At 46.2% G+C, this 16,540-nt stretch overlaps 1 protein-coding gene across 6 annotated transcripts in view; it reads left to right on the top strand.

Moving 5' to 3' along the window:
• ST3GAL3 (ST3 beta-galactoside alpha-2,3-sialyltransferase 3) overlaps positions 1-16,540 on the top strand; it is a 270,798-nt gene that overhangs the window by 233,847 nt on the left and 20,411 nt on the right. For all 6 annotated transcript variants that reach the window (XM_060206046.1, XM_007535285.3, XM_060206044.1 and 3 more), the window contains 3 exons: positions 5,212-5,275; positions 6,588-6,683; positions 6,955-7,141. In XM_060206046.1, the coding sequence (XP_060062029.1) occupies positions 5,212-5,275; positions 6,588-6,683; positions 6,955-7,141 (347 nt within the window). The remainder of the gene's footprint in view (positions 1-5,211; positions 5,276-6,587; positions 6,684-6,954; positions 7,142-16,540) is intronic.

Below are 16,540 nucleotides of genomic sequence, written 5' to 3'. Positions count from 1 at the left end.
GTCTATTCTTTTCTGTGAATTTCTTACTCAAGACTCAGAAATTATTGAACTAGGAAGAACAGGAAAGGCTGACTACCACTTACCCAATCAATCAGTAGGAAGAATGCACACTCTAGTATAAAACAAGCCCTTTCTGCTAAGGTTCCCATATGAAAAAAACCAAACCTCAATCTATATCCTTGACCTCAGCCAGTTAGTGGTAATATGTTTTACATTGGAAGTGAAATTTGAAGTGTAAAGAAGAGAGGGGACATTCTCTGACAGATTTCCGTATTACCAGTGCATCATCCATGGAGCTTCATGAATTTCATTCAGGTGCTACCATGTGGTACCAGGGCTCAAAACCAAGACCTTACACATGGTAAAGTATGTTTTCAACTGGATGGGCTTTTAGCCCTAGTTTTACATATTTAAAATTTTATACATGATATTGTATACATATATGTATCTCTGTGTGTTTATTTATGTATTGCTTACTTTTTTCAACTATATCAGTAAAGTTCCACGTAGCTCCGAGTTATTTTTTCTTTTTTTTTAATATTTATTTTATTTATTTATTCCCTTTTGTTGCCCTTGTTTTATTGTTGTAGTTATTATTGTTGTCGTCGTTGTTGGATAGGACAGAGAGAAATGGAGAGAGGAGGGGAAGACAGGAGGAGAGAAAGATAGACACCTGCAGACCTGCTTCACCGCCTGTGAAGTGACTCCCCTGCAGGTGGGGAGCCGGGGTTCAAACCGAGATCCTTATGCCGGTCCTTGTGCTTTGCACCACCTGCGCTTAACCCGCTGCACTACAGCCCGACTCCCAACTCCGAGTTATTTTTTTTTAAGTTTTTGTTTGTAAATGGGAACACTGACAACACCATAGGATAAGAGGGGTGCAATTCCACACACTTCCCACCACTGGAACTCCATATCCTGGTACCTGCCCTGATAGCTTTCCTATTCTTTAATCCTCTGGGAGCATGGATGCAGGGTCATTATGGGGAACAGATTGTGGAAGGGCTGGCTTCTGTAATTGCTCCCCCACTGAACATGGGCATTGACAGATTGATCCATACTCCCAGTCTGTCTCTCTCTTTCCCTAGTGTGGCAGGGATCTGGATAGGTAGGGCTCCAGGATACATGGTAGGGTCATCTGCCCTGGGAAGTCTGGTTGGCATCATGGTAGCATCTGGAACCAGGTGGTTGAAAAAGAGTTAAGATAGAAAGTAGAGACAATTGTTGACTAATCATGAATCTAAAGGCTGGAATATTGCAGACGAACATTTGGGGTCTCCATTTTGGAAAAAGCTAGTAGGTCTATTTTAGGTATATTCCAAGGGACCCATGACCCAACTAGTTTTTGCCTGTGCCTGACATCCAATATGTAGGTGACCTAAGCTATTGTCTGGGGGGGTGGTGTCATCATTGGAAAAAGGACCAGAAAGTTGGATCAGGGAAGAGAGTAGCTCCCAAATATGGGAAAAGTATATAAATACTGTTCACTGTAAACCCCATTGATTTGATCTGGGGCCCATATTGAGCACAGGAGCCTATGTAACCTCTGCATCCCTGTAGGTCTGAGCTCACATTCCATGGTCACTGCTAGGAACATTCCAGGCTGCGCCAATTTCAGGACCCATCATCCTTGAGTGATAGGCAGAGTATGCTATCCAGCCTCCCTTCGGAGAATGGAACATGCCTGCCATTGTTGATTCACATTGAGGGCCAGGTCTGGTAGGGGCCCACAGAGATGGAGCATATGTACATATGTTCAGAAGTTGGGGGAAAACCTACCTGAAAGCAAAAGTGCACGGTAGTTTGCAGTGAGTCAATAAATACAGCAAGCAAGCAAGCAGAAAGACCTAAAAAGAAACCATAAAGTACCTAATGAAATAGTTTCTACTTAGACCTAGATACCTTCCTCACCTACCTTCTATTGCATGTCTCTCAATCACTCCAGAGCTAATCTTGTCAGACAAAGTAAGGACTACAAAAACTGAATAAGGGCAAGTGACTGGCACACTTTAATGATGACTCTTTAGTCACTAACAGGCCACCCCAATACCTGAGGCCCTATTCAAGGAGTCCTGGGATTCCCACACAGACATGGTGGGCCTAGACCTCTAATAGATCCCTCTCACCACTGTCACTGGTCCTCTCCATCAGGAACAAGTTATCGATTTATAACTACTGTGTAGTATTCCATGTGCCACATATTTAGTCTGGAGGATCCTTAGGTTGCCTCCACATTTTGCAGTGAATATTCTTGTACAACTCTCCTTAAACAAATGTGTAAGGTTTTTGTTTATGTGCTTGTTTGTTTTGCTTGTCTTACTAGAATACTGCTCAGATCTGATTTATAATGGTGCTGGGGATTGAGTCTGGGACCTAGGAACCTCAGGCATGAAAGTCTTTTGCATAACTATTATCCTGTCTCCCCAGCTCATGTGAAGTTTTATATGATGCATTTATTAATGAGAGGGAGAGAGAAAACCAGAATGTCACTCTGATACATGCAGTGCTGAGAATCAAACTTGTGATCTGATGCTTAAGAGTCCAATGCTTTATCCAGTGAGCCACCTCCTGGGCTGCAATGTGTGACTTATTTTATGTTCTATACCTAGCAATAGAGTTGTGAGATCTGAGTCTTTACTTGACAGTACTGTCTTAAGATACTCCCCATTGTGGTAGTACCAGTTTACTTACTTTTATCTTTAGCTCTTTATGTATATTATCTTTTTTATCTGCCTAGCAACTCTGCAGAGTAGGATATACCATCTTCACTTTAAAGATAAGCAAAGTAAGGTGCAAAGCAAGAGATTTATCTAAGGTCACAGAGTCCATCAGTGGCAGAGTCAGGACTTGGCTCCAAAGTCAGTTTCATTATACATTCTATTTTGTTTATTTATTTATTTTCCCTTGTGTTGCCCTTGTTTTTTATTGTTGTTGTAATTATTACTGTTGTTATTGGTGTCATCGTTGTTAGCTAGGACAAAGAGAAATGGAGAGAGGAGGGGAAGACAGAGAGAGAGAGAGAGAGAAAGACAGACACCTAGAGACCTGCTTCACCAATTGTGAAGTGACTCTGCTGCAGATGGGGAGCCGAGGGCTTGAACTGGGATCCTTACGCCCGTCCTTGCGCTTCTCGTCATGTGTGCTTAACCAGCTGTTCTACCACCTGACTCCATTACATTCTATTATAGTGTTCTCATGATACCAGGGTCTGAAATAAGAGCAGTCATCACTGCGAAAGCCAGAAAGAAGTCAAGAAGAATGGGGTCGGCATCATAGTGGTGGGCTCTGAGCACAGAGGCCCCATGCCCTGAGAGCAGCCTGAAAGTGGGGTGAGGCAGGCAGTTGCCATACCACAAGAACTAAAGAAGTGAGGTCATCAGGAGGGAGAGAGGACCTGATAAGAAGAGGGATATAGCAGGGCAGCATGTGAGGGAGAAGGTGAGGGGAAGATAGCACTAACAGATGGGGCAAAATGGACTGACTAGGAGCTGGGATTGCTCTAGCACTTCAGTCTCTGCTGGTATCCTTACTTGTTTCCTGGTGTCTGCCCTCTGGGCCACAGAAATGAACATCACATGAGGGTCTCTGAGAAGGTACTCCCACTTAGGAGAACACTCTAGCTCCCAGGAAAGTTCCAGGCGTGGGGGAACTTCTGGGGGCCTGGCTACAGAGCTTCTGAAAACCAGATGAAACTCCCTAGAAAGGGCTGGGGCATGAAGTCTGGCAATCCAGAGCTCTGTCACTGAGCAACTGCCCTGGGCCTGCTGGTGAGTGCTTCTTCTCTTGCCCTAATGGTGTAATACAAATGAGTGAAAGTTGTGAAGTTGATCTTCTCCCACTGTTTTTAATAACTGTTTGAAGTAGAGAGCCCTGTCTACATTCCTACCACCACTATGTCTCTATAACTCCTGACCATCATAGCACACTCATAACACAATAACCAAGATGTTTTCACACTTTGATCAACACACTCAGGAACTTTTAGATGATAGTTCCCTATTAACTTGAGTTTATATGGACTTTCGCTAGGAATACTGGTCTTCAAATTTAGTCCTAGTGCAATAGAGTACAGAAACTGCTTAAACTTTTTAATTTATTTTTATTAGTTATTGATAGTATGACCAATTGCAAGATTATAAGATTACAATGTATAGTTCCACACCATACCTACCACCAAAGTCTGGTATTCCACCCTCCAGTCTTCCAAAGATAACCACCATAATTCTCATAAGTACAAACAATTTGCTTGCTTCTGTTTTGTTCGGATTTTTTTTTCTTTTGGCAAGTTCATGTAAATCAGATCTCTAGAGTTCATATATGACTTTGATCTCTACTTGTTCCACTAAGCATAATGACTGCTTAAGGTTTCAGCATCAAATTTATGGAGACTGCAAGTGGATTTGTTTTGAAATAATGCATTATATGAATATGAATTGACTTCGAGTACAAGATAGATTATACATGTTAAATCCTTTACAGTATTAAAAGATTCCCTCCTCGCCTGTGGATTTTGAACCTGACCCCTCCAACTTGATAAGCAAAATATCTGCTAGTGGGCTAGTGCCCTGGTTTTGATGGCTAGGCCTTCTTCTCTTCCCCTAATGTTCTTTGACAGATGAGAGAAAGCTGTGAAAGTGGCATTCATTTCATTGCTGCTTATCACTCTTTGAGTTAATGAACTGGGTCTTTTTCCCTACAGAGACAATGTGTCAGCAACTCTTGACTCTCATAACACATCTTCCATGATATCTGTGGAAGAAACTACCCACCAGTTCTGGGAGCTGTCTCCAGGCAGAGCTCATCTCTTTTCCAGTGAGAAAGTTCATTCAGTGGTCCTGTGGTCCAGTCCAACTTCTGTAATTACTATGACCTGTGCTGCCTCTCCTCAATTCTACCTCCATCATGGCCCCTGGAGTATGTGCCTGCAAACCGATCATTCCCACACATTTTATTATTTATTTATTTATTTATTTATTTTGATAGGACAGAGAGAATTTGATAGGGGGATGAGAGATAGAAAGGGAGAAAGACACCTGCAACACTGCTTCACCACTTGTGAAGCTTTCCCCTTGCTGGTGGGAACCAGGGGCTTGAACCTTGTGCATTGTAATGTGTACACTCAACCCAGGGCACCAACACCCAAACCCATCCTCCACCATTTTATGAGAACACGGTGATCCCCTAACATTAACCTCCCTCCTCTGTCCACAGACAACCTGATCAAAGCCATCCTGTCAGTCACCAAAGAGTATCGCCTAACACCTGCCTTGGACAGGTGAGCTATCACTGCCCAGCTGCCTGCCCCCAGCTGCAAGGCACGTGCAGAAGAGGGGAGGTCCAGCAGGCTTTTCCTGGGTGTGAGCAGATTCAGTAGCATATCCACACAGCCCATACATAGTCCACATGGGGTTCACTCACGCCTCTGGGCTACGAAAGGTCTGAGGGGTAGAACTGAAGACTTTGGGCTAGGACCAGCCTAGCAGTGGGTCTAAGTGGTGGGGGCTACTGAGGGGTCAGAATTTATATCTGGGAAGCTGTGACAGTGCTGAGGCCAATCATTCTGAATAGGAGAGGCCCTAGGGTCAGGGGTGGGAAAGGCAAAATGGTTCCCAGTGGCTGCCAGCTCCATAGGGGCTTCTGAGTGGAAGCCAGCCAGCCTGGAATCCTTATATTCCAAGTACTATCTTTCTTGTTCTGCTGGCAAGACCACTCTTCCCTCCATTCCCTGTCTACTTGTCATTTTATTTTATTTTTGAATTATCATTATTATTTTACCAGAGAATTGCTCAGTTCTTCCTTAAGGTGTTGTGGGGAATTGAACCTGAAACTTTAGAGCCTCAGGCAGGAGTCTCTTTTCATAACCATTATGCTCTTTACCCCCACCCAACTGGCATTCTTGTTCTGCTGAGAGGACCACTCTTCTCTCTCTCCTAAGAGCTGTTTGGAGGGGTGGGGGGTGGTAGCACACTGGGCTAAACACACATAATATGAAACATAAGGACCCGTGCAAGGATTCTGGTTTGAGCCCCGTGCTCCTTGCAGGGAGGTCACTTTGCAAGTGACCTGCAGGGGAGTCACTTCACAAGCATGAAGCAGGTCTTCAGGTGTCTATCTTTCTCTCCCCATCTCTGTCTTCCCCATCTCTCTCAGTTTCTCTCTGTCCTATGCAACAATGGAAAAAAGATGGCCACCAGGAGCAGTGGATTCATAGTGCAGGCACCAAGCACCAGCTGTAACCCTGGAGGCAAAAAAAAAAAACTGTTTAGTTTCACACAACTCTGGGAAAATCTTCAACCCAGAGCAGAGGACCAGGGTTTCCTGTAGGAACCCTAGAGCTCATGCCCAGCACCCCCCCCCTTCATATCTATGTCTTCCTGGAGAAGTGACATAGAAGATGGCTGAGGATCCCAAGCAGCCCAGCAACCCATGGCACTGTCTTAGCTTTCTCTCAGGAAGGCTGCCAAAAACCTGCCAGTCTTCCCCCTCTGTCCCCAACTGGGCCTGGTCTAGGGCATAAGGTTACAGGCTAGGGGTTGGGGGGAAAGACCTGGTGGGAAGCTACCCAGAGGTTTGTGTCTTTCTCTCAGTCTCAACTGCCGCCGCTGCATCATTGTGGGCAATGGAGGTGTCCTTGCCAACAAGTCTCTGGGGTCACGAATTGATGACTATGACATTGTGGTCAGGTAAGTTCCCCAAAGCAGCACTTCCAGAATGTCCTCAGGCCATCGAGAATGGTCTGTCCATCTGGTCAGAGCAGCTGGAGGTCAGCAGAGGACTCAAGCACAGCTCTGGGTTGAGGGGCTTTGGAATGGGAAAGCTAGGTAGGACCAGGTGACCTAGGCTGCCCATTTTCTGCCCCTGGGGTATCCTGGAGTCGTGGAATCTCTCCAAACATAAGCCCACACACCCACACTTGAGCCCCTGGCAGGCTCTGACTGGGCCTGTTCTCTGTAGGTTGAATTCTGCGCCTGTGAAAGGCTTTGAGAAGGACGTGGGCAGCAAAACCACCCTGCGCATCACCTACCCCGAGGGCGCCATGCAGCGGCCCGAGCAATATGAACGTGATTCTCTCTTTGTCCTCGCTGGCTTCAAGTGGCAGGATTTCAAGTGGCTGAAGTACATCGTCTACAAAGAGCGCGTGGTGAGCTCCCTGTACACCAGTTGCCCTGGTCTTGCCCAGAGTCTGAGTCAGCCTCTTTCCCTAAACTTAGCAAAGAACAAGTAGGAATGCTTCAAGAGAAGCATTAATGACCCAGAGCTGAAAGACTCCCAAATTTAACCAAGGAACAGAGAAGCCAGGATGTGCCTGGGGTCTCTGGTCTAGACTCCTGGAGTTGATTTCTATCACCTTTCTCTAGATACCCAGGCTGCAGGTCCTTCCACAGCCTTCTCTAGGCTGACCCCACCCTAGGCCTTTACCTCAGTTCCTTCCTCAGCTTCCTTAGCCTTAGATTTCTCCAGTAAAAAAAGTTATTATCTGTGGTCCGGGAGGTGGCACAGTGGATAAAGTGCTGGACTCTCAAGCGTGAGGTCCTGAGTTCAAGCCCCGGCAGCACATGTACCAGAGTGATGTCTGGTTCTTTCTCTCCTCCTATCTTTCTTATCAATCAATAAATAAAATCTAAAAAAAAAAAAAAGTTATTATCTGTCTAGCAGCAACCCTGCTTCTAATATCCCTGCCCTAACCTTATTGCCTTCCCAATCCCCTCCTACCCCTAGGAATTTCTAGGAATTTTTTCTGACTCTAGTGATAGTGGTCCACCCTCATTCTCGGGAAAGCCCAATTTGGTGGACACAGAGCCCTCTTTGTAGGGACAACAGACCACTCAACTTGGAAGGTTCCACTGTCTAAACTCATAATTCCTAGCTTCTGTCCTTTTTATGCTGACCCACAGTGAGGTCTCTAGCCTGCCAGTGACTCTAGATCCACCCTTTGGAAATGATCTGATGCTATACGCATTGTTCCAAGCAGGCAAGGCTCTGGGCTCATTTCTTTAGGGAGCTTATGTAGTCCAGTAGGGCCAGGCTACTCTTTAGTAGACCACCCACTAAGTCTCCTCCTAAGAACTCTGATTCTCAGACTTGGGTCTCCAGGGACACCTGCCAACTGATCCAGGCCCATTCTCCCTCTCCTTTGAACCAGTTGTCATCCCCAACCCTAAGGGAAGGGCCCTGCAGAGTTCAAGCCATTCATCTTCTAATACCCACATCTTGGCAGGGGTGGGGGTGGGGGTGTGTGTGATGACAGATAGCCCTCTGCCTACAGGAAGGAGCTGGTTGTTCTTTCTGGAAGGTTAGAGGAGTGTTGGGAGGGTGGGAACAGCTTTACTGGCCTCTGGAGGTCTCAGTACTATTTGGTTTGACTTCACAGCCCTTTCCCAAGCAAGGCCAAATGCAGGCAGTGTCAAGTAGGTAGCGAGGATGAGAGAAGACAGAACTCAGGTCCAAACATTCAGGTAGGTGCTACAGTTGGGAAGGAAAGCCTATTTCAGCACCAGGCTGAATGAGGCAGCCAATCTTCACTGGGTCTGGCTTGGTTCTCCAAAGGCAGGGAATGGGTTTGACTTCAGCCCCCAACTGCAGGCTGTCCCATTGCTCAGACCAGAGAATGGAGGTTGAAGAAGCACCCCACTGTTTTCAGAGCCCTGAAGCCTGTGACAGTAATATCCTCGGAGCCCTTCTGTCTGCTTTGAAGGCAATAGAGTTGGGATCACAGACACTTTAAAGGGAGAAATGGGAAGAAATTGGGCCTGTTTTGGTGAGCCCCAGGGAGCCTGGGGGCTACTGCCTCACCCTGGTCTCTGCCAAACTGTCCCCCCCCACCACAACCTGGCACATCCTCTCCTCTGCCCCTGCCTATGAGAGGAGCTCCCTAGGGGCAGGGCTTTGACCCCCTCAGTGCCCAATCATGGTGATTGAGCTGGAATTGGCACAAACACCAGATCCTACTTCCTGATGGTAGATTGGGGTAAAATGGCAGCCCCAATAAGGAGGCCAGGCTAGAGAGGTGGGCCAGACCCACCAAGCAGTTGGTACCACAGGCTTTCTTCAAGAACACTAAGGGCAATTCATCCAAAGAAGTAAGGAGAAGTACCAACTCAAGTTGGAAGACCCTTTACTCACTCAGGCTACTCAGGGAGCAGACAACAGGGCCTCCCTTTCCCTGTGAGACTGAGTTGCTGGCTGCGGAGCCTGGCCTTGGCTACAGTCTAATCAGAGGCACCAGTATAGCTGGGATGCAGAAGCATGGGCTATGCCCAGACTCATTCCCACACTGGTGTCTGTGTCCTGGCTGGGTAAGGCATGTGGACCCAGCCTTGTGGTGGTGAGGACTTTCCAGGGTTGGTGGGGTGAGTGGGAAGGGAAGGAAGAAGATGGGGAGATGTCCTTAGAAACCCCATGAGCCTTCCCTCTTCCTAAGTTAATTTAGACCTTTGGAGTGAGCTGCCAGAGAGCCAGTGATGCTGGTGATCTCTTCTCCCCCTGTATCCAGAGTGGACTGCTCAGGCTCTTTCAACTTTCCTAGAATCTCTTCTTTACCACCTTTCTCTATCCCAGGCCCAGGACTAATGCACCTATAGCTCTCCTGTCCTTTACTTCATTTCTCTGACATTTGAAACCTAGGTAAATGAGGGAGAGGCTGCTCCTCCAGGCCACTCCTATCTGGTGCCCAGCCACAGGCTTATCCTACTCCAGAAGCCATGAAGCCTCTGGGCTGCTTGGAAGCTCTGTGCACCAGTCAGCAACCTCGATTGCAGAATTCTGGCAGGAAGCAGCTGTGTTTAGGAGCCAAGAGCTGGCTGGGCAGAACTGGAACAGATACTGGGCCACAGTCATGGCTGTTGCCTGCCAACTGAATTGTGAGCAGCTGGCCTAGGTGCAGCTCTCTGGTACCTAGGAGTCCCTTGAAAGGATGTGATGGAAGGGGAAAAATGAGGGAAAGGGAGGCTGAACAGCCTATAGACTGTTGGTGCTAGGGCTGGCCAGATCTTCCATCTGAGAGCTCTTTTGTTTACCTCTTGTGTCCACTTGGTTCCCTGGTTCACTAGACAGAAGCACAGACAACTCCATACAAAGCATCAAAAGTCCTTTCATCTCCAAATGCCAAGAGTGTTGACTGAGCCAGTCAGCAGGCATGTGTGACTGAGGAAGCTTCCCACCAGTAGGAAAGCCAAGGTCAAAAGCAAGGTGGGACTGGGGACACAGAAGTCATGCTGCATGCAAGCAACTGGGGAGGAGGAAGGATAAAGCTTATGGCTTTTGTGGGGTTGGTCCTTGACAGCCCTGATATAGGCCTGACCTTGAGGCCAGGCTGTGGTGCACCAAGTAAAGTACACATTACCATGCACAGAGACCCAGGTTCAAGCCCTTGGTCCCCACCTACAATGGAGAAGTTTCACAAATGGTGAAACAGTGCTGCAGGTTCCTCTCTTCTTTCTCCTTCTTTGTCTCCTTCACTCTCTCAATTTCTTTTTCTCTTAAAAATAACATATACATCACCACCAAAAGTGGTAGATTCAAGCCCCATCAATAACTCTGGTGGCACTTAAAACAAAACAAAAAACAGAACTAACTTTCCAGCTGTAGGTCAGTCCTTGAGGAAATTAGTTAATAAATTAAGAGGCTTGGCAGGGTCCCATAATACATGCTCATGGCTACTGGACTGCCAGACTGGGGGAAATTACATAGTTTAAGAGAGGAAGGCAGTGGGGCTGGGTGGTGGTGCAGCAGTTTACGCACACATGGCACGAAGCCCAAGGACTGGCGTAAGGATCCTGGTTCGAGCTCCCGACTCCTCACCTGCTGGGGCGGGGGTGGAGGTTGTCACTTCACAGGCGGTAAAGCAGGTCTGCAGGTGTCTTTCTCTCCCCCCTCTATGTCTTCCCTCCTCTATTTCTCTGTCCTATCCAATATCAACAGCAATAACAACAATAATAAGAACAACAATGATAAACAAGGACAACAAAAGGAAAAAAATAGCCTCCAGGAACAGAGGATTCATAGTACAGGCACCAAGCCCCAGTGATAACCCTGGAAGGAAGAGAGGGAGAGGGAGAGGGAGAGGGAGAGGGAGAGGGAGAGGGAGAGGGAGAGGGAGAGGGAGAGGAAGGCAAGTTGGCATACCAGTAGTGTACACATTGTCATGCACAAGGAGCCAGGTTGAAGCTCCAGGTCCTCACTTACAGGAGGAAGCTTCATGAGTGGTGAAACAGTCTTCTCTCTCTCTCTCTCTCTCCCTCTCCCCTCTCAATTTCTCTCTGTATCTATCCAAAAGAGAAATTTAAAAAGGCAAGGGGCAACTTAGGCCTTAGTCATATAGACTTCAGTTTAAATTTAGACTCTTCGCTTCACAAGTGGTGAAGCAGGTCTGCAGGTGTCTGTCTTTCTCTCCCCCCTCTGTCTTCCCCACCACTCTCTGTTTCTCTCTGTCCTATCCAACAACAAGGACATCAATAATAGCTACAACAATAAAACAATAAGGCAACAAAAGGGAATAAATAAATAAATTTTTTAAAAACTTAAAAATTTAAAAATAAATAAATAAATAAATAAATTCAGACTCTGCTCTGGAAGCAAAGAGATCCTTCACCAAGGAGAGTGTGAACCTCACCATGCATGAGGTCCTATGTTTTAAACCCTGGCACCACATGTGAATGTCATGGGTGAGCTCCATGGATGGTAGATTGGACCAGTTGAGTTCTCAGCAGTGCCACATGTACCCAAGGCCCTGAGTTCATTCCCTGGTACCAAATTATAATAAATAAGCAGACAAGATTCCTGTTAATTATTAGCTGAATCACCTTGGGCAGATTGCCTACACCCCTTAGATTTAGCATTTAGTAAAATAACTTTCAGGATTATTTTTAAAAAACAGATAAGAAAATTACCAATGTACCTAACTTAGTGCTTAGTGCATTATTAATGTTATTATTGTACTATTGTACTATTATTGTATCATGTGGTGGGGCTGTTAGAAAAACTATTGGGTTGTTGGAAAAGTCATGGCACATTTCTGCATATAAATACATAGAAAAATATGTTGTGACTTTTCCAACAGCCCAGTAATTCCCTAGAGAATGAAGCGTTTCAAGGGCCTGACCTTGGAGGTGATCTAAATGGCAGGATCAGTTACAGGTCAGGAAAGAGAGATGCAGGGCTTTCCAAGAAAAGGTGTAGGAGTGGGCTAAGCAGGGAGCTCCACAGGGCAAATAAGACTCCCACTTCTGAAACTTAAGATGCTAAGATGCCCATCTGCACCATAACCTGTGAGGGGATCTGAGCCTGAAGGTAGGCTATACCCAGGAGAAATATGGTATCGCTACCACCTTGTGCCCTGGAGACTCTGTCTAGGGCACCTAAAAAAGGCTGGTGAGACTGGCATATACCATGGCCTCCAGCTGCTTGAGGAAGTCTCTGCTGAGTCAGACTGTGGTCCCCAGCCCACTGAGACCTCACTACCACCACATGGTCTGGGACACCATCTCCTTTGCAACCATTGTCAATGGACATAGCTCCTTGTGGCAAAACTCTTGTCCTCCATGAGGGTCAAGATGGCTGCATGATTCTTCCCCCTTGTACCACCCTGACCCTTGCTTCTCTACCCTGAGTGCTCACATCCTCACCACTCTCTGTTCCTCATCATGGTGTCTTGGACCATGATTTTAACAATTTAATGTCATCTCCTTCTCCTGTTTGTCTTTCTCCCCCTCCTCTTCCTGCTTCCCCTCCTCCTCCCCCTGTTTATATCATGCTCATTATAGCTGTTGTTTATAAAGCTCTTCTGTTTTCCAGCTTCCTCTGAATGCCTTCATTCAGTTCTTACTATGGTCCTAAGATAGGTACTTTATGATGCCCCTTTTGAAGATCATGAAACTGAAGCACAGAGATTAATATCATATGATTAATTTAGCTTTTAGTGGTAGAGCCAGTAAGTAGAAGAGGCAGTTCTTGACTCGCATCCATCCATCCATCCATCCATCCATCCATCCATCCATCCATCTATCCATCCATACAGTGAACACACCAAAAAAGGCACAGGGAGTCCCATGCTCCAAGCACTGCTTACTCACTTGCTATTCCCTCTCTCACTGACTTTCTTTAATCCATCTGGTCTCTTACCAGGGAGTCTCACACAGAGAGAGAAGTTACAGCTGCCCTGGTGGCATTTGACAGTCTTACTTTGCTGCCTTCTTGATCCCACTTGCACTCCTGGGTCCTATCCCTGGCCACTGTTGTTCTCAGCACCCTGCCCTCCTTCTCTTTCTCCTCCCTCCTCTCCTCTCTCTTCCTCTTCCTTCTCCTTTTCCCTCTCCTCCTCTTCATCCTTATCCTCCTTCTTCCTCTCCTCCTCTTCTTTATTTTATTATCTTTATTTGATAGAGACAGCCAGAAATCAAGAGGGAAGGGGGAGATAGAGAGGGAGAGAGGCAGAGAGACACCTGCAGCCCTGCTTCACCGCTTGCAAAGCTTTCCCCTTGCAGGTGGAGACTAGGGGCTCGAACCTGGGTCCTCGTGCACTGTAATGTGTGTGCTCAACCAGGTGCGCCACCATCTGGCCCCCCTCTCCTCCTCTCCTTAGATATATTTACTCATTTATTAATGGAGTGGGGTGAGACACAGAGAGAGCCTGATGATTACTCTGGCATATGCAGTGTCAGAGATCAAACTCATGCTTATAAGTTAGGCACTCTACCTGCTGTGCCACTTCCCAAGTCACCTTCCTGCTCTTTTGTGTAACCAGCCTGTACTCCCCATTCCTTATACTGCTGTATACTTCCTGGTTCTCTCCTCTGTGTCTTGCCTGCTCCCCTCTAGTTGCTTCAGATGCTCTTCTGAGTCCTCCCCAGTGGCACTCATCACCACTCTTCTACCTGAAAGATTACTTATCTGTCAACTCTTACAAGCACCCAGAGGACAGGAACTGCCCTGCTTATCTCTGCACATCAACTACCTCCAGCATACTTACATACTTAGTCAAACCTCAGAGAATGAATAAGGATAGAAACTGAGGCCCAGAGCAAGGCAGTAACTTCTGGCAAGAGCCAGGACTCCAGCCTCAATTTTCTGATTCTAAGGGCTCTATCTTGCCTGGGCACCACCTTCCTCTCATCGACCTTGGAGAATCTTCTTCTAGGTTCCAACCCTGGTGTCCTTTTGGTCTCTTCTTGCCTCTCCTGGGCATCTCTTTCCTCTTAGCCATGTTTGCTCTTCTTTCTGCAATTTCCTGATCATTCTCCATGATAAAGAAATGAAAACTAAACAGTCCCTGGCGCCCTGCCTCCTCTCAGTTGTCTGTCAGCATCACACGGTCAGCCCCAGGCCAACTCCTCTCTGTTCATTGCTTCTTCCAAATATAGCTTTCAAAAGGTTATTTTTTTTTACCCTCATATCACACATCAAAATAAATTCCAAATGGGATAAAAAGTGAAATATGAAAATACAAATACAACAAAAGGAAATTTTGAAGAAGGTAGAATAGGAATGAAACTCCCGGAGGAAAAATAACTTTTATAAGACAGGAGCAATAGCAGAAATCAGATTTGGTGGTATATGAAAATTTAACCTAAATTTTCTATTAAAAACCCTATATATTATAAAACTTTGAAAAGTATATTTAGGAAATAATGACAAATGACAGTTGTCATAAAAGTTGACAAGAAAACTATTAGGACCCCAACAAGTGATGGACAGAAGGCTGAACAGGTCACACAGAAAGAAATATAGTTAGTGAGCAACAGAAAAATGTTGAACCCTTCTGGGACTCAGACATTCAGGGTAACAGGATGAGGGTAACAGGATGCCATTTATCAGCTATACTTAAAGAGTGTGTTTAGGTTCTAACATATGGTCCTGGCAAGAGTACTATGACAATACTCTGAAAGGCTACTGGTCAGAGTGTGACTGGGAAAGAAAACACCTGGAACCAAGAGCCATCACCCAGATGAAGGGAAAATTTGTACACGAAGAATTTTATTATGGCCCTCTGAATGACCAAAGCAAATATAACCTAAGGGCTTTATTATGTGGATTCTTCTTCTTCTAGCGTTTGCCCTTCTTCCGTAGCCAGTCAACAGCGTCAGGTTGAGCCTGATGTAAAGTTTCGAGACCTCCTTTGAATCTGGAGAGGTGGCAGTCATTGACTATGTGGGTCATAGTCTGTCTGTAGCCGCAGGGGCAGTTCGGGTTGTCTCTGGCTCCCCAGCGATGGAACATAGCGGCGCACCGGCCATGGCCTGTTCGATAGCGATTGAGGAGGGCCCAATCATAACGTGCTAGGTCAAAGCAGGGTTGACGCTTGCAGGGGTCTGTGATGAGGTGTTTGTTCTTTACCTCAGCTGACTGCCAACTCTGTTTCCAAGAGTCTGGAACAGAGAAGTTCAGTGTAGGATTACATCGAATCCACTGATGGTGAATTGAGCAGCTTCATCGACTGCTATAAGTGATTCTTGTAGGCAAATGACATCTGCCTGATGCTGTATTGCCAATTGACCAATAAGAACGCGTTTGGCAAAGGACAGCCCCTCAACATTAAGTTGGAGGACTCGAAGAGCAGGACCAACAGCTTGAAAGCTGTCAGGAGCTGCTTGTTTCTGGCTTTGAAAGTGACTGGGATCCATGTGGATTCAGTCGGCTAGGAAGGATCGTCAGTTTCCCCAATGAATGGGTACTCACGGGATGCACCACAGGAAGGTCGATCCAATGCATCCCATTATGTGGATGTGGCTCAACTACTTAATGGAGGAGGTTGTAAAGGGCATTGGTACTTGAAGGAGGCTTCACAACCTCTCTCACCCTTGTTCCTTCTCTGTGGGTGAGGTCAGCACAGCAGCACAGTAGTAGAAGCAGAAAGAAACTAGTCTGCCTCAGTCCACATTTTCAAGTTTCATTGTCCCTGTCTATGCAGCAGAGGGTAGTAACCACTTCCCTATGTGGATCCCTGTTATACTGCTATCAGCAGTGACACTATGCGCTTGACATTATTTGACACCTGTGCTCATCATTGTACGACGGCCACCATCTAGAAGTGAGATTTAGTATAACAAGTATTGCCTGCACTTGCTGCCCTGGACAAGTAGGTCTGCCACTCCTTTTTTTTTAACCTCTGTAACACTTTAATGAGCCCTGAACCTTAAGCAGGCTGTTGGTGGGATACTGTCGAATGTAAAACATTAATTCCCCAATAAAGAAATTAAAAAAAAAAAGAAGTTGGCTGGAGTCAGGCGGTAGCGCAGTGGGTTAAGCAGAGGTGGTGCAAAGCGCAAGGACTGGCATAAGGATCCCAGTTCTAGCCCCCGGCTCCCCACCTGCAGGGGAGTTGCTTCACTGTCTTCCCCTCCTCTCTCCATTTCTCTCTGTCCTATCCAACAACACGACATCAGTAATAATAACTACAACAATAAAATAACAAGGGCAACAAAAGGGAATAAATAAATAAATATTAAAAAACTAAAAAGAAAAAAGAACAAGAAGAAATTGGCCTGAAGATGAGGTATCAGGCACAGAGAACAGCACTGGCAATGAAGATGGCATACTTAGTCAA

This window comes from Erinaceus europaeus, chromosome 13 (genome assembly GCF_950295315.1).
Source record: "Erinaceus europaeus chromosome 13, mEriEur2.1, whole genome shotgun sequence".
In the NCBI taxonomy this organism is placed as follows: Eukaryota; Metazoa; Chordata; class Mammalia; order Eulipotyphla; family Erinaceidae; genus Erinaceus; species Erinaceus europaeus.
The sequence above is the reverse complement of the archived record's forward strand: the minus strand, read 5'-3'. Positions and strand labels throughout refer to the sequence as shown.